Source organism: Sus scrofa, chromosome 8, assembly GCF_054392235.1.
Source record: "Sus scrofa isolate SSC_HxYL_T2T_F1_AM1 chromosome 8, Sscrofa_HxYL_maternal_Yorkshire_Landrace_v2.0, whole genome shotgun sequence".
Classification (NCBI taxonomy): domain Eukaryota; kingdom Metazoa; phylum Chordata; class Mammalia; order Artiodactyla; family Suidae; genus Sus; species Sus scrofa.
The window spans coordinates 13472894-13498410 of NC_139390.1; the positions used below are offsets into that span (position 1 = coordinate 13472894).

Consider the following 25517-nt stretch of genomic DNA (forward strand, 5'->3'; position numbering starts at 1 on the left):
CCTTTAAAGCTTCTATTCTTGGATGTTTCATAATATATACATATATGCATATATAAATATATCTGTGTATATACATGCATATGTATATATATGTATACACATACATGCAGTATGCATGTATATAAATGTGCATGTATAAGATATATGTATATACATGTGTCTATGTATATATGTACATATATATATATATATATGTCTGTCTTAAGAACCACTTTTCATTATAATTCAGGGCCTTACATACAATGCTAGAATTTTAGATTTGGCAGGGACTATTGGTTGCTAGCATTTTTTTCTTTCATAAGTACCTTTTTCGGAATTTCCTTAAAATAACCCACTTGTAGGTGTGAACCCTACTTTTTTATTCCCAGCCATCCTGGCAAATGACTGTTAATGATGTGCCATGGAGCTCCCTTCTTAATTTCTCCCTATTTGGAGAAGTAGGGTATATTGGATCCAAACTGTCCATAGAAGGATGCAAGATAGACCTAGTCACTTCCAGAGCAGATGGACAGAGGCTCTGTTTAACTTCACTTCAGATTTCAGAGGAGGAAAGAGAGGCACTGGAGACTCTCAGGAGTGTGGCCAGCATACAATGTGCTGAATCCCGAGTCTAATCCAGTGCTGCTGGCAACAATCACCTTTTCTTTCAATTTTTTTTTTCTTCTGTAACTGCTCATGGTAGAAATTAAGAATATTTTCTACAGTGAAAATATCTGCAGCTGATGACAACTGCCAATATAGATATTTTACTTTTAATTTATTTTACTTTATTGGCCATACCCATGGCATATGGAAGTTCTCAGGCCAGGGATCAAACCCAAGCCACAGCAGTGAAAATGAGGGATCCTTAACCATTAGGCCACCAGGGAACTCCCTCCGATATGGGCATTTTAATCAGTTCTTATCCTAAGTGTCATAAAACATATGCTTTAGAAGAAAGATTAGCTTAGGAGTTGTGTGAGTCTTGGAAATCCATTCATCCACCCACCACCCACCCATCCAGTGACACTATTCACTGACCTGAGTACATATCTGCACTGGGTTTGAAAATGACCATAATGAAGAAAGCCGAATCTGTGCCGTAAAGGTGTTTACAGATTCCTGGAAGCTGAAAGACAACCCTACGATGGACTGTCATTCAGGGCAACATATGGTATCTTAAGAGAGGCATGGTGAATTGCTACTGGGGTATGGAGAAGAAGATGCTACTTCTAGCTGGGGCTCAGTCCTGAAGTGATCAGGATGCCTGCAGTCCAACAGTAAATGGGGAAGACAGTTAATTCTGAGAGCAAACTGGCTAATCATACAGAAAGAGGGCAAATAATGAAGAGTGAGGACTGTTGGAAGGTTTCCTGCAGAAGAGGTGGTGAGAGGTAAAGCTGGAGAACGGGTATGCAGTTTGATCCTGAGAGGGTATGGAATGCCAGGGCAGAGTGGCTGACTATGAGGCATGGGGGGCCATCACTGAATGTTTCATGCTTAATGGCTTGGAGAGGAAAATGAGTTGATGAAAACCAGTCTCAAGAGGGGAAAAGTGTCATTTTGTCAGCTGAGAGAGTGGGAATTTTAAACAAAAGGCGGAAGACAATTTTATTTGAATAAAATTGGTGTGATGGAAACACACACATAGACACACGGACATTGGAGTAAGTGACTGGAATGTGACATTTGAGGAATAAAGTTAATTAGGATTGCGGTGGAGGCCAGGTTGAATTCAGTCAGGTTGTGTAAAACACATTAAAAGTTGTAGATGCAGATGTCTTGAGAAACATCTTGAGAAATTTGCCAGTGTCTACCACAGTGCCTACCACGTTGTAAGCACTGAGTCAATATTTGTGGAATCAGTGAGAGATACTTAAACTTTGCTAAGCCACACATTTTTTTTTTTCTCGGTGGAATTAGCTGTAGCTGTACTTACCACATACATAGAACCAGCCATCTGGTTCATCAAGGAAAACACGAATCTGCTGTCTGACAATTTGAAAGTGTACATCTACGTTTGAAAATATTTATAGAAATTATACAGAATTAATATGGTAAGGATAAAAGAGTCAGACTACCTGAGTTTTCATATTTGCTCTGCCTTAGGCAAGTTCCTTAGCCTCTCTGTGCTTCTGTTTCCTCCACAGAATGGAGGTAATAAAGCAGGTAGCTCATACCCATGTAATGGAATTTCACACTAATACATGTAAAATGTAGGAGAGATTCTGGTTTATGGCATGCATAACATTAGGTATTAGCATTATTATTATTCAAGAATGTACTTTTAAGAGTTTGCATGATGCCTTGGATTCCACCTTAAAATTTAGGAACTATATTCACATACAGTATCTTCATTTTTTCCCTTTGTTCCAGCTTCATTCCTTCCATGTGGTCAGCGAGGAATCTTGGAATCTGTCAGGTTAATTGACCTGCCTAAGATGGGATGGAGTCCCGAAACTAGATCTTCTAGTGATGGCCATTAATTCCCAAAAGATCATTATGTATCAGACATTTTCTTAGGAACTTTGACAAAATAAACTAATTTAGTCATTATTAAGCAGGAGTGGGAAACAGAGTATCAGATAGATTCAATACTTTATGTCAATTCACAGGGTTAATAAGTCATGGAGGGAGGTGGGGATTTAAGTCAGGTCCCATGTCTTCAAAGCCTGTGCTCTTAGTTATCAACCAGAAGTGTCCTTATGTGAAGAGGGAGGAAGAGAGTGATCATTTGGTTGGGGGAGGAAAGGCATCTCTCAGGGTGCTCCATGGACTAAGCCTTCTCAGCCTCCCTAGGATCTAGGTTCAGCATCCCTGCTGGGCGCAGATCCTGCCAGAGTTCTGGCATGCCAGAGCAAAGTTTTTCCTCCACCGTCATTTCTGAGGCCCATCTCTTTAACTCCTCTGGCCCAGCTCTGCCTGGGATCTGAGTAAACAACCACAGCCATAAACCTTTCAAGTAGGTGCAGGGAAGAGCTGTTTTTCATCAGGTCATTGTAGGCAGCCTGGGCTGCCAACTTCCCATCAAAGCCTCATAAACTCATTTATGAGGCCCATAAAACGCTGCCTACTCCTGTTAGGGGAGAGGAGGACAGCCATCAGACCCAAATCATGCTGGTTTCAATTGCTTCACTTCCATACATCAGACTCCTTGGAAAACCAGAGGGAGGCCACAGCCAGATACTACAGTGGTCGCTGTGTTCCTGCGGTGTTCCTTTTTCAGGCCTCCCAGCCCTGTGATGCGCAGTTGTGTTTAATCACCCTGGAGAGCAGTTCCTGGTGGTGGAGTCGGCAGGGCAGCTAGGATTTCAGGGACCTGTGACTCCCATTCAGAGCGGGAGCAGTGCTGGCTGTGGAGTGGCTTACCCTTTCGCTTCTGCATGGACGTTTAGAGAGAATGCCTCCTGACAATATCTCATGACTTCTCCTCTGCAGTTGGACAAAGAATCTGCCCCTATTTGTATCCATGTTCCTGGCATGGCTTGTGGAAAAGGAAAGATAACCGCCTTGTTAGTTAGGTTACGGAGCTTCCCAGCCTCTTTTCTTATCTAAACGCCCACATAATGCTTCATCTTCTCTGCTTTGTCGTAGCAAACCAGCCACTTTGAGATTCAGGAATGAGAATATAGTCAGCAGGCAATTTTCAGGGAATCCGCTTCTCCAGTTAGTAGGTATTTTCATCCCACTCTACGGTAAGCTCCGCCTGGTACAGGTGTTATTTCTATTTTTATTTATTTGCTTATTTACAAGTGTCTGCTTTTGTGCCTGGTATATATATACAGAGGGAGTGCAAAACTGTTCCATAAATGAATCGCTATTATTATATGTATCAGTCAGCATATGCTAAGTTATGCTGGGGTAACAAATACAGAACTGAAGATGTATGTATTATTCTTGCTGTAAGTCCATCTCAAGTCGATTGTTCCGTGCTATCTTTACTCTGAGATCCAGACTAATGGAGCAATTTTTATTTGGAATAATCCTAGTCTCTTGGCAGAGGAATAAGAGGACAGTGAGGTTGACCACATGCCAGTTCCAGAGTTTTTGCTCGAGAGTGAGATGCCTTACTTCCATTCACATTTCACTGGCCAGTTCAAATGAAGATCAGGTCTGACTTCAAGAGGCTGTAAAATTAAAATTCTCCTGCACACGATCCCCTCTTAATCTCCTTCACGTTTTGTCAGTGTTTAATATTTACTTGTAGTGATGTCCCTAAGATATAATTTAGGGAACACAATATTTCCTTGTAATTTTAAACAGGCACAACTAATTTGAAACCTTGAACAGCAGATATATGTTTTGTGCTCAGCACTCCAATCTTATACGTCTACAGTCCTGTATAAAATGGATCAATGCTTAGAGCAGTGATGCTGTTAGCCCTGGAATGATCATCAATCATTAGAGACAACTTCTGTCTTGATTGCCATCAGCTTATAGTTACTAAAGCAAAGCACAAACTTGATACATTTTAGGAAGATTTTCAACAAAAAACAATTGAAACAAACAAACACTAAGAGGTTATCTGTTGACGTCACTTTTCAGTTCTTGCAGGAATACAGGGAGGCATAGGAATATCACATTCAGGAGTAGGAGTAGTTTTATTCTATTTTTTTTATATTATTCTGTTCAGGAAATCATTCCTCCAAGTAAATGACCAGCAGTAAGATTATAACTAAGGTTGAAAGAGTTGCCTAATAGACTAGAAAGGGAAAAATAAAAATGAAATTAAAAAAGAAGTCTTTACAAGGGGAATGGGGGAGGGAAGGTGTTTGGGATTAGCAGAAGCAAACTATTATATACAGGGTGGATAAACGACAAGGCCCCACTGTGTAACATAGGGAACTCTATTCAGTGTTCCGTGATACGCCATAGTGGAAAAGAATGTATATGTATAACTGAGTTACTTTGCTCTATATCAGAAATTAACACAATATTGTAAATCAGCTATTCTTCAAGAAATTTTTAAAAATGAAGTCTTTAGTAATAAAGTAAAAGAATTTTAGAGAGGGGCTGCACTTTAAGTCAATACTAAGGATTGGGCAGGAAAGAGAGAAATTAATGTTGATGGATTTAGGTCTGCAAAACACTGTAGTGCATGCTTTTTATATACAGGATTTTGAAATAAATGGCAGAGCAAGGGTTACCCCCCTTCTATTCCTATACTCTTCAAAAGCAGCTAATGATTAAATACAGTAATGGCTAATGCATGTTGGATGCTTAATACGTGCTAGATCAGTGGTGCTCAATCACCTGTGTGATTTTGCTCCTAGGAGACATTGAGCCATATCTGGAGACTTATTTTTGTCACATCTGGTGGGGGAGGGAGGATGGAAAGGGTTGTGCTAGCGGATTGAAGCCAGGGCTGCTGTAAACATCTTGCAACACACAGGAGAGCCCTCAGGACAGAAAGATATGTGGCCCACAGTGCCAGCCCACAGTGCTAACTAATTTAATCCTCACAGTAGTCTTTTGAATACAGGGCATTGTTATTTACTTTTTAAAGATGAGAAAACAGAGGCAAGTATTATGAAGTAACCCACCCAAGATTACATAGCCGTGAGAGTTGGAGCCTGTGTTTGAAGACAGGAAATCAGGCTCCAGCCTACAAATTCTTAAGCACTATCGTGTAAGTTTGTGAGAGTGAGAATTCGGTATATGTGCTACTGTTTTCCACCAAACCTTTAGTGCAGTGCCCATGATAGTGGTTGTAAAGTCGTTGCTGGGTGACGGAATGAAATAAGCAGTCCACTTTCACAGTTGACCAGGTAGGTATTAGTTACTTAAGAAAGTTGTCCCCCACCCCAATAAAACAAAAGCAAAAAGAAAGTTTTCCCCAATTTTCAGTCTTAAAGAATTTGTATAAAGTATTCTTCTATAGCTTGTATTCTTAGAAACTGGGGGAATTCTAGTGAAAAGCACGACTTACATGTTAGTTAGTCCGTACATACTAGATAAATGAATTATCTTCCTTATTAAACTTTAATACTGAGAAAAACTTAAGGATACCCAAATCCAGTTATCTCAGATTAGGACCTGCTGACTGATGACGATACACATACTACTGGTTGAAGAGCCACTAGGAAAACGAAATAAAACAAAGCAAAACACCTTTTCCTTTCCCTGGAACTGGACTCGAATGCTCTAGTCCACAGGCCAAATCAGTCCCAATCGAGGTTTTGGTAAATAAAGTTTTACTGGAACACAGCCCATAAAACAGGCTCATTTGTTTTTGTATTGTCTATGGGTACTTTCACACTGCAAGAGCAGAACTGAGTAGTTGTGATGGAGACCACGTGACCTGCAAAGCCTAAATATTTACCCTCTGAATATTTTCAGAAAACATTTGCCAACCTCTGTCACAGAACAAAGCCTCCAGTACTTGCAAAATAATATTATTTTGTCAATTACACGGTACGGTATTAATATTTTTTCCGGGAGTAGTATCCAGACCTATTCTGTTGGCTTTGGAAAGTATAAAGAATTTGGCAGTTGGAATCTTGTTTTCATAGAGATTATCTGAATGGCTGTGGCTGTGACCTGATAAATTGGTGCACCTGCTTTACTGAGTAAGAAGAAGGCTTTTTGGAAGCATGGTAGTATGGCTGTATAATTTTATAAGTGAAAAGGCTTAAAAAATTCTAGGAGGTTTAATTTCTGCCAGAGTTCCTGTGACAAATAAACCAATATATTTTTAAAGTAGTATGCAAACAAATCTAAAAGAGATCTATAATTAGTTGTTACTGCACATGGATTTCAGGGCAAATTAAATGAAACACGTTAAGGAGACTAGAGTTCATTGCCAGTGTTTTGTCTCCAAGCATGTTATTTTCATTCATAAGTTTTTAGAAAAGCTTTTTAAACTTTTCACCTTATTTAGAATAATTCTTTAAAATATAAATCCTGTGACTTTGCTGCAATGGCATTTTATATAGTATTGAATATGGAAAACCAATGGACACAGCAGCCATTTTTAAAACTTTGTATTGACGTACAACACATGTACAGAAAAATGCACGTATCATATGTCCACTTCAATGTATTCTCAAAAATTAAACACATCTGTGTAAACAGCACTTAGATCAAGGAACCAGCAGCCCTCTCATGCCCATTTTGAGTTAAAACCCATCAAAAGGGTAACCCTTATCCTTGCTTCTAATACAGTGCATTAGTTTTGTCTGCTTTTATTTACTTTTTTGTGTCTTCTGCTCAACCTGATGTCTGTGAGAGTCATTCATGTTTTTACATATAATAGTGTTTTGTTCATTCTCATAGTTGTAAAGTATGCTATCACACGAGTACCTAATTTTTATTTACTCTACTGTTGAAGAGCATTTGTGCAGTTTCCCGATTGAGGCCATGAGAAATAGAGTTCCGATAAACAATCTATCACATGCCTTTTGTTGAATATATATATATATATATATGTACATAGGCACACATATATATATGCCTCATCCTTTTTGCATAGTGGAATTTTAGATATTATGTATATATAAATGTGTATATATTTGTTAAGCACATATAAAAGGACTTACCTTCCTTTTAATAAATTATTTCTCACTGAGAATAAAAGAGACTAAGTCATTTGGAAATAATCTTTATAATAAATTTAAAAACTCCATTGTCACAGAATCATCAAATCTCATACGTGGAAGAATTTGAGAGGTCATCTCCAGGTAATCTCCAGGATTTACTTGATGTATGTGTCATTTTTTCTAATATTCTCAATAAATAGGCAATCAGCTTCAGTTTATTTACCTCCATGTTAAAGAAACCCACTTTTTGAAGAGGAAGCTACTTCAGTTATCACAAAGCCGAAACAGAGAAAGTTATTTCTTATATTAAACTGAAATGCAGCTTAGTCCCTTTTTGATTCTAGCTCTACTCTCAAAAGTCCTGTAGATTTGAGCTTAATTTCTCTTCTGCATGGTGATCTTGTAGATATTGAAAGATAGTCATTATGCCTTTTGAAAAAGCCATTTCTCTCTTCTTTTTTGTGTTGGTAATTGTTTCTAGATTCTTCAACGTCATGTAAACATTACATAGATGTAGTCTAGTCTGTCGTCATCTCTTTTAAATATTGATGCTCATTTTGAAAGAGAGAGAGAAAGGGAAAGAGACTGGAAAAGAAATGCAAAAAATGACCAACAAATGTTATTTCCCAAGGCTAGAATGACAGATAATTTAGATATTTTTGGCTTACATTTTTCCTAGGAGTTCTGAAATGAACTTAGAAACTTCTAGGAAAATAAAAAGTCATTAAACAATATGTGTCCAAAATTTTGCAAATTCTCTTACAGAATCACTAATCCAGTGTAAAACATACCACAACTATTCTCTTTCTTATACTGAGCCTGATTTTTTTTTATAAGCACAGGTTAATTATGTTAGTTGTTTTTGGCAAACACAATTATCATATCATATGTGAGACATAGTCAATGACAGTCTTGTGATAACTTTCACTTTTTCGTTCAATATTATTTAATTAGTTAAATTTCTTTCTTTATATGGTCACCCCTGCAGCATATGGAAATTCCCAGGCTAGGGGTTCAATCAGCGCAGCAGCAGAGGCCTACACCACAGCCACAGCAACGCCAGATCCAAGCTGCATCTGCAAACTACACTGCAGCTTGTGGCAAGGCTGGATCCTTAACCACTGAGCGAGGCCAGGGATTGAACCTGCATCCCCAGAGAGACAGCGCTGGGTTCTTAACCCACTGAGCCACAGTGGGAACTCCTCCACATTATTTATTACATATCTGTTGACCAAATAGCTTGAGTTACTTGAGTGTCTCTTCTTAGAGAAGCATGCTGCTGGTAAGGGAAGTGGACTTGTATTCCTCCCAGGATAAAACGATGGTAACAGCTGCAACAATGGTGACCACAAAGTAGCACATTACAGGATCACCCAATTCATTTCAGAGACTTTCATGGAATACTGAGCCCCGGAGTCAGGAAGCCCACAGTTCATAGAGAGAAAAACCGATAAACGTACAATGTGCCCAGAAGAGAGGAGTGTGATGGGATCCTGGAAGAGGGTTGGAAAGGTGTGGTGAGTGAAGTTTAGAGAAAACACGGAAGGCTCAGGCTGCAATCATTTTCTGAAAGGCTTTCTGAGAGGTGTCTTGAATGCAGTGTGGCATGAGTAAATCATTTAAACATAGAAGTGGCATGATCAGACTGGGTGTATCCAAAAATTCATTATGGCAGCATACCGCCCAGTGTAAGTCAGTTTTACAGGAGCATGTATTTATTCTTAATCATTTCAGTTTAGATGGAAGTTTCATCATTGAACAAATAACATTTCTGTAGTCAGTATGTCGTTAACCTTAAATGGTCAGGGAGGAAAAACTAATGAAAAAGATTTTTTTTTTTCCTAAACCAGATTTGAAATTTTCATTTTTCCTGGCTCTCTCATAGATGTTAACTTCAGACTTCAAATATTTATTTAATTTTACTGGTGTTGGTGGATTTACTATCTTCGAAAACCAAGTGTGACATAACTTTATTTCATATTAATAATGCTGTCTGAGCTTGGTTTCTACGACTCTTGGATACATTTGGAATATAAAGACGATCTTCTGGAAGTGGAACAAGACCTTTGCAGCTGTGCTTGTGTTAAACAGTTTCAGTCCAAAAATAATCATGTTCTTATATTACCATAGGGCACTGGGCTTTCTTTTGTGTTCAGCATTGATTTGGATCTATAAAATTTAGTATGCCAAGTTTGTCATCAAATCCTTGGAACTCAGAAGAGAGAATGGAGTTTGAGGTTAGTTTGCAGAAACAGAACTTTTTATTAATACTGGAAAATAGCCATGCTGATTGAAGGAAGGGTGGAAAAGCAGTACCATGTCTCTTTCCGTCTGAAACAACATGCAATCTCTTGCTAATAAATGCTTTACTCCAAAGAGCTGAAAATGTGCAGTGTTGGGCTGCCTGAAAATGAGCGCTGGAAGGAGGAGGAATAATGGAATAATGTCTTTCCTTCCCAATATGTCAGGTTCTTTGCCTGAGCAGACTCATTTGTCCACTGGTCTTTAGCTTCCATCAAGTCCAGCTCTTGAATGTCAGTCAGCCTGTCTAGGTGATAAGCACAGAAGCTTGTTCTAACCAATGACTCTGTGCCTACATTTTTACATTTGGCTTAGTTGGCCTGGGTTCCCTCAGCAGGCTGTCACTGGAGTTAGTAAAGGAAGAGATTGTGCCCTCAGATAATCTTGTGTTAAACATTACCTTCCTCTTCCAAATCCACTTCAACCTACCTGTGCACTAGGCAATAAGGGCTTGAAATAAGACAGCCTTAGATTACCAAACCCCTTCCTGCAAAACTCCTGCCTGGTTTTCACCTTTCTTTTATTGATTCTGTTACTCTGTGTTATGGGTTGGATTGCACACCCCCCCCCAATAAAAAAAAAGTGTTGCATTCCTAACCCCTCAGTACCTCCAGTTGAAGTCCTTCTCCCCCACCTCAAAATATGGCCTTATTGGAGTGCCTGCTGTGGCATGGTGGGTTAAGAATTTGACTGTAGTGGCTTGGGTCACTGCACATGCACATGTTCAATCCCTGGCCCAGCCCAGTGGGTTAAGGGATCTGTGTTTCAGAATACGTCACAGCTGCAGCTCAAATTCAGTCCCTGGCCTAGAACTTCCATACACCATGCGTGTGGCCATTTAAAAAAAAAAAAAAAAAAAAAAAAAAAAAGAAGACCGTATTGGAATAGGGTTGTTAACAGATGTAATTAGTTAAGATGAGGTTATATTGCAATGGAGAGTGCCCGTCATCCAATATGACTATATCCTTGTGAAAAATTTGGTTACAGAGATACACACACAGGAAGAACTCCATGTGAAAATTGGAGTTACGCTATCACAAGTCAAGGAACTACAATAAGCTCCAAGAGACGCCTGAAACAGTTGCTTTCCTTATGCCTTGAGAGGAAGCATGGTCATGTGATCTCAGACTTGTAGCCTCCAGAACTGAGACAATAAGTTTAAGTTGTTTAAGCCACTCAGTTTGTGCTACTTTTTTTTTATGTTATCCCTGGCTAATGAATACATACACTCTCTTACTCAGTTATCTCTCTCTGTCTTTTAAACTTTGAGTCATGTGCATACCCACTGAGCTAATGGTAAACTTGACGCCTTGGTGCCCTGGCCTGGAAAGCCATCTGGGCTTCTCTAGATTACTCTGCTTTGACCTGTTCTGGATTCATTATCAACAAGCTAAGTGGCAGCTGTGCCCAGTTTATCCTACATGCCCTGGGGGAGTTGTTGTAATCCTCCAAAGTCCAGCAGTAGACTCTTTGTCATATCAGGCTGGACAGACCATGTTAAAAGACTTTTCACATGGCCCTGAAATTACTTCCATCGGCCAAACTAGTGCCATAATTCATTTTTATTATGTAAGTCCTTTATTCTATCCTTAACTCTGGAAATAAAATTTGCCGACTTGAAATGTTAGAGTTACTTTACAAGTGGCTTTAGAACTACCAAGTTAATTTAAGATGAGGTTAACCATACTTCTTTTTAGAAGAAATCTAGTAACCAAAATTCTCCTTCCAGAACTCTCTGTGGTGTATTCAATAGCCACTTTTTTTTTTTTTTTTTTTTTGCTATTTCTTGGGCTGCTCCCACGGCATATGGAGGTTCCCAGGCTAGGGGTCGAATCGGAGCTGTAGCCACCGGCCTACGCCAGAGCCACAGCAACGCAGGATCTGAGCCGTGTCTGCAACCTACACCACAGCTCACGGCAACGCCGGATCCTTAACCCACTGAGCAAGGGCAGGGACCGAACCCGCAACCTCATGGTTCCTAGTCGGATTCGTTAACCACTGCGCCACGACGGGAACTCCAATAGCCACATTTGAATATGACCTGTGTGCAGCACATTGTATAGAAGAGAAAAGCTGGGTGTTTAAACAGAGGGCTTATCTCTATGTCCACGTTAATAGATACTTACTAAGTGGGACTAAAGGAAGAGGACTGGTAACAGGGAATTACTTGGAATCCTCCCTGTGCTGGACACTGTGCTGTGCCTTGTGGGTAATATAATGTGTAAGATAAAAATGATCTCCTTCCAATGGAGGAGAGACTCTCTTTTCAGTTCTCAAGGAATACATCCTCTGGAAGGGAGATAAGATAAGTGCAAAAAATAACTGTATTGCAATCTTATGTAAATAGAATGACCTAAGTGATAGCCAAATTTCTATGAGCAAATAGAAGTGAAAACAAATGCAGTTATACAATCAGAAATGACGTGGGACCAATCTCGAAGATAATCCAAGCCAAGGATAATAATTGTATCAAATTAGGTTCTTAGACCTATATTCTGACAAACGGTAAAATGCTTGTGCAACTGCTGTTCTGCTTTTCCTTTTCTTCCCTTAATGCCTTCTTCTTCTCCCCATCCCAACTTCGTGATCACAGAAACACAGGATAGGATTCTCAATAAATTTATAATGGCACAGACAAGAAGAAGAATATATTAGAAAACCTCTGAGGTCCTTATCACAAAAGTGCAATTGTACACTTTTTACCATGCAGGAGAGGAGCAAGTAGGTTAACACGGCGTGTGCATTTCTTTTATCACCAATCGCTATTGGAAGGGGAAGGTATATTAATTTATTTGAGAGCATCTGCTTCAGATTGTTATACCAGTATGTGCTATTGTAATTTGATTGCTAGTTTTAATTACTGTAAAAGTAGAGTCAGTTTGGAGAGAACATTCTAAAATGGAAAAAATTTATATATATTTTTAAAGATTTTAATTAGGTATGTCAGTGGACATGATTACCACTAATAATTCATCTAACAAGGAATAATGAATGGAGGTAAGACCCAAGCAGAGATCTTGAGGTCCTGGGTTCTAGTTTTGGTTGTGCCACCACCTCTCTATGTAGTTATGGATAAAATGCGGCCTCTGTCAGAGCATTATTTTCGTCATCTGTAGAAACATGCGTATTGGCCTAGATAATCACTAAATCTCCTTTTGACAGTAAGAGTTCATCTTACAAAATTAGCTCGATTAGAGCAAGAGGCCCATGATGTACATGTCTTGGATTCTCTCAGGCTGGATGCTGACCAGCTGCTCTTGGCTTCATCAAGCTTAACCATCTCCAATAATGTAAGTTATTGAAGAAATAGCTAGTAATAATAGGGAATATTAGTGCCAGACACCATGCCAAGTCTCTATTGTGCGATTGTCCACCATGAACCAGGGCGTGGGCGCTTACACTAACCCACATTTTATAGATGAGAAAAGTGCTCTCAGTCATTCAGTTGGGAAGTAAAGACCAGATTTAAATCCAGCTGTACCTGACTCCAGACTCTGGGCTATGGCGCACAAGGCTTCTGTTGTGGGTTGAATGGTGTCCACCCCCAAAAGATAAGTTCTACCTTTAGAACCTGTGAATTTGACCTTCTTTGGACAAAGGCTCTTTGTGGATGCTTAAAGAGATCATTCTGGATTTACTGGAGGTCTTAGATGTTATGACAAATATTCTTAGGCAGAAGAAGGGAACACACCAAGACACATGGAGAGAAGGCCATGTGGAGGCAGAGGCAGAGACAGGACTGATGCAGCCCCAAGTCAAGGAACATCTGGAGCCACTAGAAACTGCAAGAGGCAAGTGGTGGGGGTGGGGGGTCTCCTCTGGAGACTTTGAAGGGAGTGTAGCCCTGAAGATATCTTGATTTCAGATTTCTGGCCTTCACAACTGTGAGAGAATAGGTTTCTTTTGTTTTAATCTAGCAAGTTTGTGGTAACTTTCAAATGGAGGTCCTAGGAAACTAACACAATTTCCAATCCGGTAGATCTTTAAAATCACAGGAAGCTTTTCTTAAATGCAGATCAGAGGGCTTGGGACTGATAAACTGAATGAGGGTGATAGTTGTACACAAGCTCATTCAGTTGCCTCCAGGTCACAGAAGATGTTCCCTAGGAATAAGTGCCACCCCACGCCATGCCTGCCCTATGCCACCATGGCTCTCACGTGTGTCAGAGTGACTGCGATTCACCATGTTCTGGGCAGCTGCCTTGGTAAGAGATCCAGAAGTCCACACTGTGAATTCCTCAAAACTTCCTCAGGCTTACTGGTGCTCAGGAATTACTGACAAAATATTGCAATGGTTCATACAATTTTAACTGTAAAACGTAATATCAAAAATCACCCCCCCCAAAAAAAAAATTAAATTGTTGGTCACAGTGAGAGGCAGATCAAAATTCCTTATCAGAATAGTTGGAAAGTAAGGCTGGAACTCAGGTAAACTACCCAGTCTCACATCTCAGAGTGTGGGTGTATTTATTGTTTGGTTTTATCATACATGTTTGGTTCCCTGCAGAAGGATCCATTGTAGAAATGCAGCCTTCGCTAAAAAGTGGCCTTGTTCTCCCTTGGTAAAATTTGAACTACCATTTTTGGTCAAACTTCTAGGTAAAGAGAGTTTTACTTCTGGGAAATTCCACAAAAAGCTTAGATAAAATTATTGGGAGTGTATATATCTAGATAGATCATAGCAAATAAAATGATCTCAGAGGTACAGTTTCCTAGTCTGTAAAAAGATAATGGAAATGACACCTAAATTGCAGGGAATCATGGCAAGATAATGTTGAGAACCAGATGATACCTAATACAGTATTTGGCACAGGTAGGTGTGGCCCATATTGTTTTTATTTTCACCAGTGTCCTTTAATGGACTTGACATACATTTTTTCTTTCAATCTCATCTGCTTTATGTTTTCTTAAGTACATGGTTCTCATAAATAACTTTTTAGCAAGAAACTATTCTGGAGTATTCTATATTTCTTAATATACTTTTAGGAATTTTTGTTAGGTGTTTATTTAGAAAACATGTGCCATCGTTGTTTAATGGAATAGTCATAAAAGCAATACTCTAAATAAGGAAAGATAATGTCCTATGGTTAAGTAATAATTTTATCTCCTTACACACTTGATTGAATCAAGAATACTTTTATTTGGTTCTATACAGAAGAGGAAGAGACACTCTACCCTTTGAACCAAGGACTAAAAGCAATTGAAGATTATTCTTGATTTTCTCATTTTACTGAGATCTTCAACAGGGTCTATTTTGTTTAGGTTTAGGGAAAGGAGATGTTTCCATGGAAAGAAAAAATTTTAAAGTTATATTTGCCACAACTTTTTGTGGTTAAAATAATATTTATTTGGTTAAGGATTTGCAAGACCGGTATTTTTCTCCCTTCTCCTTAGAGCTTCCTTCTAATTATCACAGAAGATCCTTTGGTAACTCACTAGCATTTGTTAATCACAACTTACTGGAGGAGTTCATTCACATTGTGGCTCAGCGGGTTAAGAATCCAACTAATATCCATGAGGATGTGGGTTCCATCCCAGGCCTTGCTCAGTGGGTTGAGGATCCCACTGTGCCACAAGCTGCAGCATAGGTAGCAGATGGGGCTCAGATCCGGTATTGCTGTGGCTGTGGTATAGACCGCAGCTGCAGCTCTGATTCGATCCCTAGCCTGGGAACTTCCATATGGTGCAGGTACAGCCCTAAAAAGGAAAGGAAAAAAATATTACTGGAGAAAATTTTTGGTAAATGATAAGCTTTGCCTATTTCACTAGAAAACAGTAAGTACTGCTCAAAAGGTCTTATCAGTGTAGTATCATGGAAAGCTGTTTTAGGCCTAAAAGTGTAGTCTGTCCATTTGTGCAAACTGGTCTAACAGGCAATTGGAATTCCTTTCATAATTTTTATGATAGTCTAAGTTAATATTCACTAAACATTTTCTGCAGTCTAGGAATTGTACTCAAACTTTGCATATATAATTTCATGTAATCCTCTACCTATATCCATTTAAAAGCTGAGGAAATTGGAGCTCAGAGAAATCATATAATTTGCCTCAGTTCACGTAGTTAGTAACATTAACGGGTTACTGATTGTAAATAATAGTTACTAACGATAGTGGAGTAGTGATAGCCAAACTATTAGCTTAGGATGGTGTGTATTATTATTATTATTATTATTTGTACTTTTGCCTTTTCTAGGGCCACTCCCGCAGCATGTGGAGGTTCCCAGGCTAGGGGTCTAATTGGAGCTGTAGCCGCTAGCCTGCGCCACAGCCACAGCAACACGGGATCCAAGACGCGTCTGCAACCTACACCACAGCTCATGGCAACGCCAGATCCTTAACTCACTGAGCAAGGCTGTGATTGAACCTGCAACCTCATGGTTCTTATTCGGATTCGTTAACCACTGAGCCACGACAGAAACTCCCAGGATGGTGTATATTATTGACCCAAAGAGTTAAGACAATATGTGATGTACTCTTATCACTATGTGCTTCATCAAGGAGTGTTTCACACTAAACTGTATGCAGATCTCCCGTGTATGTTTTGGTTAAGGCTGTTTGGTTAAGTGAAATGTTTTGGTTAAGTTTCACTAACACAGAGTAACATCAATACAATCAATTAAAGCAAAGCATTTAGCATTAAATTGAGAGCTGCCAGAGGGAACTGGTAAGCCCTTATATTAGTTATCGATTTCTACATAAACTAAATCAAATTTAGGGACTTAACACCCATTTATTTTTCTCACAGTATTTGTAAGTCAGAAATATATGCACAGCTTTCCTGGGTCCTCTGCTTCAGAGTCTCTCATGAGGCTCCCATCAAGTGACAGCAAGGGATAGGTTGTCGTATGGAAAGTCAAATGGGGAAGGATCTTCTTCTAAGCTCACTTATGTAACTCTTTGCAAAATTAGGTTCTTTTGGGATTGAGGGTCAGAGTTTCCAGTCAGCTGTTGACAGGAGATCGCCCCCCCGACCCAGCTCCTTCTACATGGGGCTTCTCAACCTGGCAACTTTCTTTATTAGGCAAGGAAAGGAGTCTGCCACCAAGGTGGAAGTCAGAATTTTTATAACCTAATCACAAAATGACTTTTCCCAACTTTGAAAAATCCTATTGGTTACCAAAGGGTGAGGATTATAAAAGAATGTGGATGGAATCATTGAGGGCCATCTTGGAAGCATCCTACTCTAAATCTTCCCTCTTCTTTTTGGCCATTTTGCTGTTTCATGGAATGCTCTATACTTGACACCATGTTTGGCATAATTAAAGAGGGAGCAAAGTTCTTAAATTGGGAAATCTTTTTTTCTAGTGCTTCTGATATAATCTGTCTCTCTGCGCTTTTGTGTTCTACAAATCTATAGGTGTTCATTAGCTATAGACTCGGCATCCTATTGTCATGTCAAAGTATGTAGTTCACTTTTTTCATAGACTTTATTTTTTAGAGCAGTTTGGGGTTCTCAGAAAAATTGAACAGAAAATGCAGAGAGCTTATATATACCCTCTGACCCCACACATACACAGCCTACCCCACACATACACAGCCTATCCCACACCATTTGTTACAATTGATGAACCTACAACAATACATCATTGTTCCTCAAAGTCCATAACTTGCTAGGATTTGAATGGGGTTGTGTTGAATATATAGATCAAGTTGGGAAGAACTGATATATTGGCAATACTGAGTCCTCTTATTTATGAATGTTGAGTATTTCTACATTTATTTAGTTCTTTTCTGATTTATTTAATCAGAGGTTTGTAGTTTTCCTCATATAGATCTTGTACCTATTTCTTCTTTTGAAATATTTTATTTTTATTTCCTTTTCACATTCTTTTGCATAATAGTTTACTGTAGAACATTGAATATAATTTCCTGTTCTATACAGTAGGACTTTGTTTATTTGTTTTATATACAGTAGTGTGTAGCTGCTAATTGCAAACTCCTAACCCCCTGCCCTCTTTCCCTTTTGGTAACCATAAGTTTGTTTCTATGTTTAAGAGTCTGTTTTGTAAATAAGTTTATTTGTATCAATTTTTATTCTTTATTTTTAAAATTTGTAATGCAAATTTTTATTGTAGCTGATTTACAATGTTCCTTCAATTTCTATTGTATAGCAAAGTGAAAGAGTCCATGTGTAAGTGATATCATATGATATTTGTCTTTCTCTTACTTTACTTAGTATAATAATCTCTAGGCCCACCCATGTTGCTGCAAATGATACTATTTCATGGCTGAGTAATATCCCATTATGTGTGTGTATGTATATATATGTGTATGTGTGTATATTTTTATGTATGTATGTACCTGTGTATACATATATACGTATACCACATCTCCTTTATCCAGTCACCTGTTGATAAATACTTAGGTTGCCTCCGTGTCTTGGCTATTATAAATAGTGCTGCTGTGAACATTGGGGTATGCGTTTCTTTTCAAATTAGAGTTTTATATTTTCTGGATATATGTCCAGGAGTAGGATTGCTGGATCATATGGTAGTCCTGTTTTTAGTTTTTAAAGGAATCTCCATAATGGCTGCATCAATTTACATTCCCATCAACCATGTAGGAGGCTTCCCTTTTCTCTACAACCTTTCCAGCATTTATTATTTGTACTCTTTTTAGTGATGGTCCTGACCAGTATGGGATATGTCAGCGTATTTTCATGTGCCTAGTGGCCATCTGTATGTCTTCCTTGGAGAAATATCTTTTTAGATCTTCTGCCCATGTTTTGATTGGATTGTTGTTTTTTTTTTATTTTGCTATTGTTTTTGAGTCATATGAGCTGTTTATATATTTTGAAAATTAAGCCCTTGTTGGTCTCATTATTTGCAAATATTTTCTCCCAGTCCATAGGCTGGCTTTTCATTTTGTTTATGGTTTCCTTTGCTATGCTAAAGCTTATATGTTTGATTAGGTCCTATTTGTTTATTTTTGTTTTTATTTCTATTGTGTTTGGAGACTGACCTAAGAAAATATCAGAACGGTTTATGTCGGAGAATGTTTTGCTATGTTCTCTTCTAGGAGTTTTATGGCATCCTGTCTTAAGTCTTTAGCCATAGTTTACTTTTGTGTTATGGGGTGAATGTGTGTTCTAATTTAATTCATTTGCTTGTGGTTTTTAAGCTTTCCCAGCACCACTTACTGAGTAGACTTATCCTTTTGCCATTGAATATTCTTACCTCCTTTGCCAAAGTTTAATTGACCCTGGGTATGAGTTTATTTCTGGGCTTTCTATTCTGTTCCACTAATCCATATTGTACGTACTTCTATATAGATTTTTACCCAAGTATTTAATTTTGGAGTGTAGTTAATGTAAGTTTTAAATTTAAAATTCCACTTTTAAATATAGAATATAAGTAAACAAGTTTTATGTATTAAATTTAGATCTTGCAACACTGATATAATTGCTAATAGTTTCAAGAGTTTTGGGTTGTTTTTGATTCTTTCAGATTTTCTACACAATTATGTCATCTGCAAGTATAGTTTCATTTCTTACTTTATGATTTATGTGCCTTTTATTTCATTTTCTTGTCTTATTCATTAGCTAGAATTTCCAGTATTTGTTGAAAAGGAGTAGGGTAAGGATACATTCTTAGCTTTATTCCTGATCTTATAGGGAAATCTTACAGTTTCTTACCCTTAAGTATTATGTTACTTTTATGGTTTTTGTAGATTTTTTAAAATATCAAATTAGGGAAGTTCTCTTTTAGTCCTAGTTTTCTGAGAGATTTTAATCATGAATGGTCATTGGATTTCTCAGATTTTTTCCATCCATTTATGTGATCATGTGACTTTTCTTCTTTATCCTGTTGATGTGTAGTCTGTTTTTTTTTTTTCCCCTGGCACTCTTTAGGAAGATAACTGTAGTTTTGACTCACTCAGTTAAAGAGGAAGAAATACAAAGCCTGATTTTCCCCACACTTGCAAACAACATTCTCCAGTGCAGCCTAATGGTAGTAAAACTAGTATTTTCAGAGCTACTTGTAATTTTTCAATGGCTTTAAAATTTGGAGAGAGGAAGGAGTGTGATTGATTTTTGCCATATGAATAAAACCCTCAGAATTCCTAATAAAAGACCAAATTATAAGAATGACATGTATATTAGATGAGATTTGTATTCAATAGAGGTAAATTAAGTACTTGGTACATGGTAGACAATTAATAGTTATTTTTTCTTTTTCTTATTTTCCTTTTCTTTTTCTAATGATGATGATATTGGCTGTGATCAGACTGAGCTCTCTAAGTATTAGACTATATATTTTTTACTACTTGGGTTACATATTCGTATTTCCAAGACTGTACTACATGTGCCAAACACTTTTAATATATTGCATAGCCTGCTATATATTCTCAGATAAGGCAGAATATTAAAAAATAATATACATTTTAATAAAGATGAATAATTTTTATTTTTATCTAGTTAAGAGGAAAATATGGAAAGGATACTAATGCCTCACCCTTCAGGAGAAAAATACAGTAATACTATTATGGAATGACATACATAAAATATTTTCGTAGTAGGAACATCCTGGCTAGGAGATGAATAGATGTTTGGAAAGGCCATTGACAGGCTAAGTTTTCAGTGCTTGTGCTTCCATCTTGCCCTGTGTTGGGAGAGTTGGAAAAGTGCCAAATTACTCTTTAAAAAAAGTTGAGAATGAGATTGGGAAACTATAGCAGAAAGAGATATGCAGTCTTTCAAATGATAGCAGAAGAGGGATGGTGATGGAGCAGGATTTTATGTTGGTATTTGTAGTTTGATGTGCAACACAGACTCTCTCATTTTTTTATCACAAGCTTTTTCAATAAACTCTGATCAATCTGCATTGCTTATGAGCATTTGATAAAAGGATATGTTTTGAAGGAAGAATATTCAGGACTCAATCTCATTTTTAAAGATTGGCTTGGTGTGAAAACAAAGGATGCCCAGGGAAAAACAGTCACATATTAACCAGTAATTCAAATTCTCTGGTATGTGTGATAACGGGCTACCTGCCGTTGATATAGAATGGAGCATGATCTCGACTCTGCTTTTACAGTGGCCACAGTCCTCACTACAGCATATCCTGTGAATCTCATAGTGTATTAGTTGAAAACCTGTTTAGAGTTATTGACAAATGTGCCTTGAATAAGGATTCCTTGATTAAAGAGGTTAGGAAAATGCTTCATGCTCTAACTTCTCGTACAGATTCCCAAAGCTCTTTAGTACATTAAAGACTGAGATGTCTGTAATTAAATGTACTCTATAGTCACATGTACTTATTTAACTTTGTTTAAGCCAGTCTTTCCCAAATGTATCTGCTTGTGAAACTCATTTTAAAAAGAACATCCCTATTATCTTCTCTTGGACAATGTTCCCTGGAAAAATCTCATTTAGAAAATACAATTTTAGCAGGAAAAATAAGGAACAAATGACATGTTTTTGTACGGGAGTATGCATTTGTTAACATAATAGCATATTGGAAAGAGCTGTCATTCTCTTCGAAGTTTTTATAGGATGCTTACCCTGTTAGGTCTTTGTATAAGTTAGGGTAAGCAATAAGAGCTGCTGTAACAAATAATTCCTAAATCTCAGTGACTGAGACTAAAATAGTTATTTCTTGCTTATGTCACAATTTCAATGCTGATTGGCATTGAGCGTTGATCTGTGGAGTCATTCAGTGAGTCAGGATTCCTAAAACCACATTCTGAAGCTTTAGGAGCTTTCCCTTGATCATATGAGCAGAAGAGATTCCTCACAGAAAATTACACAGATGATTTGGAGAGCCATGCTTAGAAATGACAAGCATCATTTTTGCCCAAGTTTCATTGTCTGGAACTTGGTCATATGGCCTCACATCTATCATTGTGTCAAACAAGAAGAATGCAGATAAGGATGGGCACTTGCAGTTCCAATCACACATTTGGAAAAGTGTCTAGGAGCTTACTAGTGCGACCAAGTAGGTAAGAATATTTTAGTTCCAAGGAGCTATGTGAATAAAGGGCAAAAGTCATTCATAAAGTGAAAGGAGGTTTTGGAGAACAGTGAGAAGTCCAGATGGCAAATGAGTGCAGAAAGAGTGTTTGGGAATAGACTGTAAAGTATCCTAAATTGGGCTGAGGAGTTGGACTTTTTGTTATAAAGAGTTGGGAATCGATAGAGGTTTCCAGGGTGAGTGCATGAGCACATTTAATTCATGTAAGCAGCTCTGAGAAGGTGGTGTAAGATGGACTAGAGAAATAAGAGTCTTGTAGAAATAGAGGATAATGAACAGGAAGCTGTTGAACTTGCCTGGAAGAAAGGGTTCATGTTCATTATAAGAACTGCATTAGCGATGAAGGGGAGAAGCTACATTGAACAGATAATTTCTTGGGGAAAAAACATCAATAAATTTGATAAAGGGTTTGCCGTAGCGAAGAACTGGAAGAGAAAAATGATTTTAAAGTTTCTGGTTTTTCAGCTCGAGAAGATGGTATCATAATTTATCAACTGTCTTGGAGTTGGAGCAGATTTGGGGGTAAAGATAAGTAGTTTTTCTCACATTGAGTTGAATCTGAGGGTTGGTGGTCCATGGCTGGAGTTTGGAAGAGAATAAACTATTGCTTGGAGAGGAATAAGCACATAGACTCAATTTGAAATCTTGAGAATCAATGAAGTCAGTCATAAGTCACAGGAGGGAATAAAAAGGGAAAAAGAGCCAAGGAGAGAACTCTAACCAAGGATGAAAGTTAAGTGGTAGGTAGAGAAATAAAACATTGTGAAGTTGCCTTAGTGATCACAAATAAAAGTTTATCCAGGGTAGCATTGTGTAGTAGGAAAAAAAAAGTCCTTTCCTAAAACGTGATATCCAAAAATTTTCCTTCCTTGAATAGCACAGACATTTTTGTCAATGTCTTGGAAAATAAAATATATTGCTATTGGGAATTTTTAAAAAGTAAATCTCTGTGACCGTTACTTAAAACATGTTTCCAAACTTGTTGCTTGACTAATAGAAAACATTTGTGTTGAAAGCATGACAGCTGATATCACTTTTTCTCCATAGAATCAATATTTGGTAAACACCAGATTTTCCTGGATAAATAAGTGAAAGAAATTGCAATATATGTAATTCGCGTTATGGAATAAGTGACGGCATGGGAAGTTAGAATGCTCCACTAGTTTTTGACCACTGATGCTGGCATGCAGACTTTGTGGGGAGAGGGAAATGATTGTCACATTTTAATTTACTTAGAAGAAAAAAACCTGAAATGAGTTTCATGGCAAATGCACATCCAAGAGATATTTCTGTGAAGAAAAGAAATAACTGCTAAATGGATCCTCATTTGGGGCATAATCAAAACTTGACAATTTACATATTTATGTATTTGTGAACATTTCCTTTGTGGACTTTTAAATGGACATTTATAAAAGGTTTAGTATTTTTGGCATGGGAAATGCGTAGAGTATGTTGCCCATTCAGAACTTGAATAGGGAAACAAAAATACATTAGTCTATCCATTTTCTTACTTTGTTTAAAGAAAGAGAAGGATATTGAGCATTAACTATATTATTAAATTAGGGATCCCTGTGGCTCTGTGCATTATCCAACCAGATGTATGAGCTGTATGTGCCTCTTTGCTCTAAAGATTAATTCCTTCTCTTGCTATCTCCCTTGCTTCTAGGCATAGTGAATCAGGAGTGTTCCAGGTAGAATGTGAGTGATAGGGAATAGAGGAAAGCTATGGAGAGGATTTTATCTCTGCTTTCTACACAACACAGCCAAAGTTCTCCAAAAATTTGCAAGAGTCACAGCTCACTTCACTTGCCTCTGGCTTAGACATTTTCCTACGCCTACATTCCATCAAAACAATTCCGAGTAAGCCTGCTAAAGATCTATCCAAAGAGTGGACCAAGTACAAGTTGCTTTATGCATCCAATCAGTTGAGAGCGCCCTTGTTTGCTGCTTTGGCTTCAGGGAAACCATGCACTACTGGCTTTTTCTTACTCAACAGCCACTCCCTCTTTCTGCTTCACACCATGTAGGACATTCCATTGTGGTTTGTCCCCAGATTCCTGTCTGACTCTGTAGCACATATTCCTGATTTTCTATGTATGGGTTCATGGCATTACAAAGTTAGAAACTTGGGTTTGGAGTTCATATTCAAATGGATTAAAAGACTCAAAACAACATTAAAGATCATTAATAATTATGACACAATGAGCTTAACATGATTTCCTGATGTGAAAGAAATCCATTGTCATTGTATTAGCTAAGCGCGTAAGGTTGTTGTCCCAATTTTATATTGTCACTGCCAAACCAGATAAACGAACACATTCTAGAAAAACCTTTGGTCATTCTTTGCACTAGTTGCCATTATAATAGATCCATACTTAACAGCGCATTGCACCTCATCCTACAAGTACCACTGTCCTACCAAATATCAAATACCACACAGTCTGTTCAGGTCAGTGTTATGCCTCTTTAGAAAGTTCCACTACAGCTTCTTAGATTTTACAGGCAGATGCAAATACAGGAAAGCTGTGAGGGTGGTTTTGACGTTCACCTATCTCCTGGGACTCTGCTGGGCAGCCGTGCTCCTCTTGGTCGTGCTCTCAGCACTCCTCAAGGACCTCTACCTCCTTCTAAGTGCCAGTGACTCCCAAAGGCTATTTACATCTGCCTAGTTAGAATTTCTAGATGGTCATTTTGCATCCACACTGGGATAAAGTTGGGCCCTTACTTTTTTCTTTTTTTTTTTTTAGGGCCTCACCCCGCAGCTTATGGAGGTTCCCAGGCTAGGGGTCCAGTCGGAGCTACAGCTGCCGGCCTACACCACAGCCACAGCAATGTCAGATCTGAGCTGCGTCTGTGACCTGCACCACAGCTCAGGAAACACCGGATCTTTAACCCACTGAGCAAGGCTAGGGATTGAACCTGCAACCTCATGTTTCTAGTCGGATTCACTTCTGCTGCGCCACGATGGGAACTCCTTGCGCCTCTACTTTTTATGATTCTCTCAAACACACACCTGTCCTCCTGATTCAGTTTGTTGTGCTCCCCCGCAACCCCCTCCCTCAATCCAGGTAAGTGTGCACTGAGGGACTGTGTTGTCATTTTCATTCTCTCAATATCCTTTAATATCCCCTCTGCTTTCTGCTCCCCTCTCTTTATCCTGGTTACCTCTGCCTAATGGTGCACCAGTTAATTTGATCAATTATGCCCTTAAAAAAACTCTTTATTCAGTGCCCTGGTCCCTATATTCACCGTATATGCTACAGTTACCTGACAAAGTTAGGAATACTTTATGACAGACAGGAAATTATATCTAGGAGCGTCGTCACATTATCCAACCTCCCTGCGGTTAGTTTAGAGACACAGATCAGTGCTGGCTGATGAACTTCGGGTGGAAGGGAAGGTCCAGGTGTGCCTAAAGTTCCTAGTTTCTGAATTTCTTTGGCTAGTACATGTGTCTGTCCTAGCCGAAGAAATTTAAAAGTAGAAACCATTTCTTCACGCTTACTCTTCCCCTGCTCCAGCAGCTCTTGAGGCCAGATGTTCCAGAAGCTGTAGCCTCAAGATGCTTATATCATGGATCAGAGATGGTGGGAACAACCTTTAGGAGTCAGGGGTAGCTTAGCCCATCCTGACGAATGCATTTTGTAATGGTTCTTTCTGATTACCAGTGTTCTTGCTTTTCAGTTCTTCTTTCCATACCATTACCAGCTCTCTTTCTAAGTGCACCT

General features: G+C 38.4%; 1 protein-coding gene across 9 annotated transcripts in view; it reads left to right on the top strand.

The window, feature by feature from the left end:
* LOC106504595 (uncharacterized) overlaps positions 1-25517 on the top strand; it is a 666799-nt gene that overhangs the window by 360821 nt on the left and 280461 nt on the right. For 4 of the 9 annotated variants that reach the window (XR_014812200.1, XR_014812203.1, XM_084971626.1 and 1 more), the window contains one exon: positions 3574-3674. The exons of the other annotated variants lie outside the window; for them this stretch is intronic. Coding sequence is in view for 2 of the 4 variants with exons in the window: in XM_084971626.1 (XP_084827752.1) it covers positions 3574-3590 (17 nt within the window). In the remaining 2 variants the exon portion in view is untranslated. Of the gene's footprint in view, positions 1-3573; positions 3675-25517 lie in introns of those variants that run through there. 9 annotated transcript variants of the gene reach the window in all.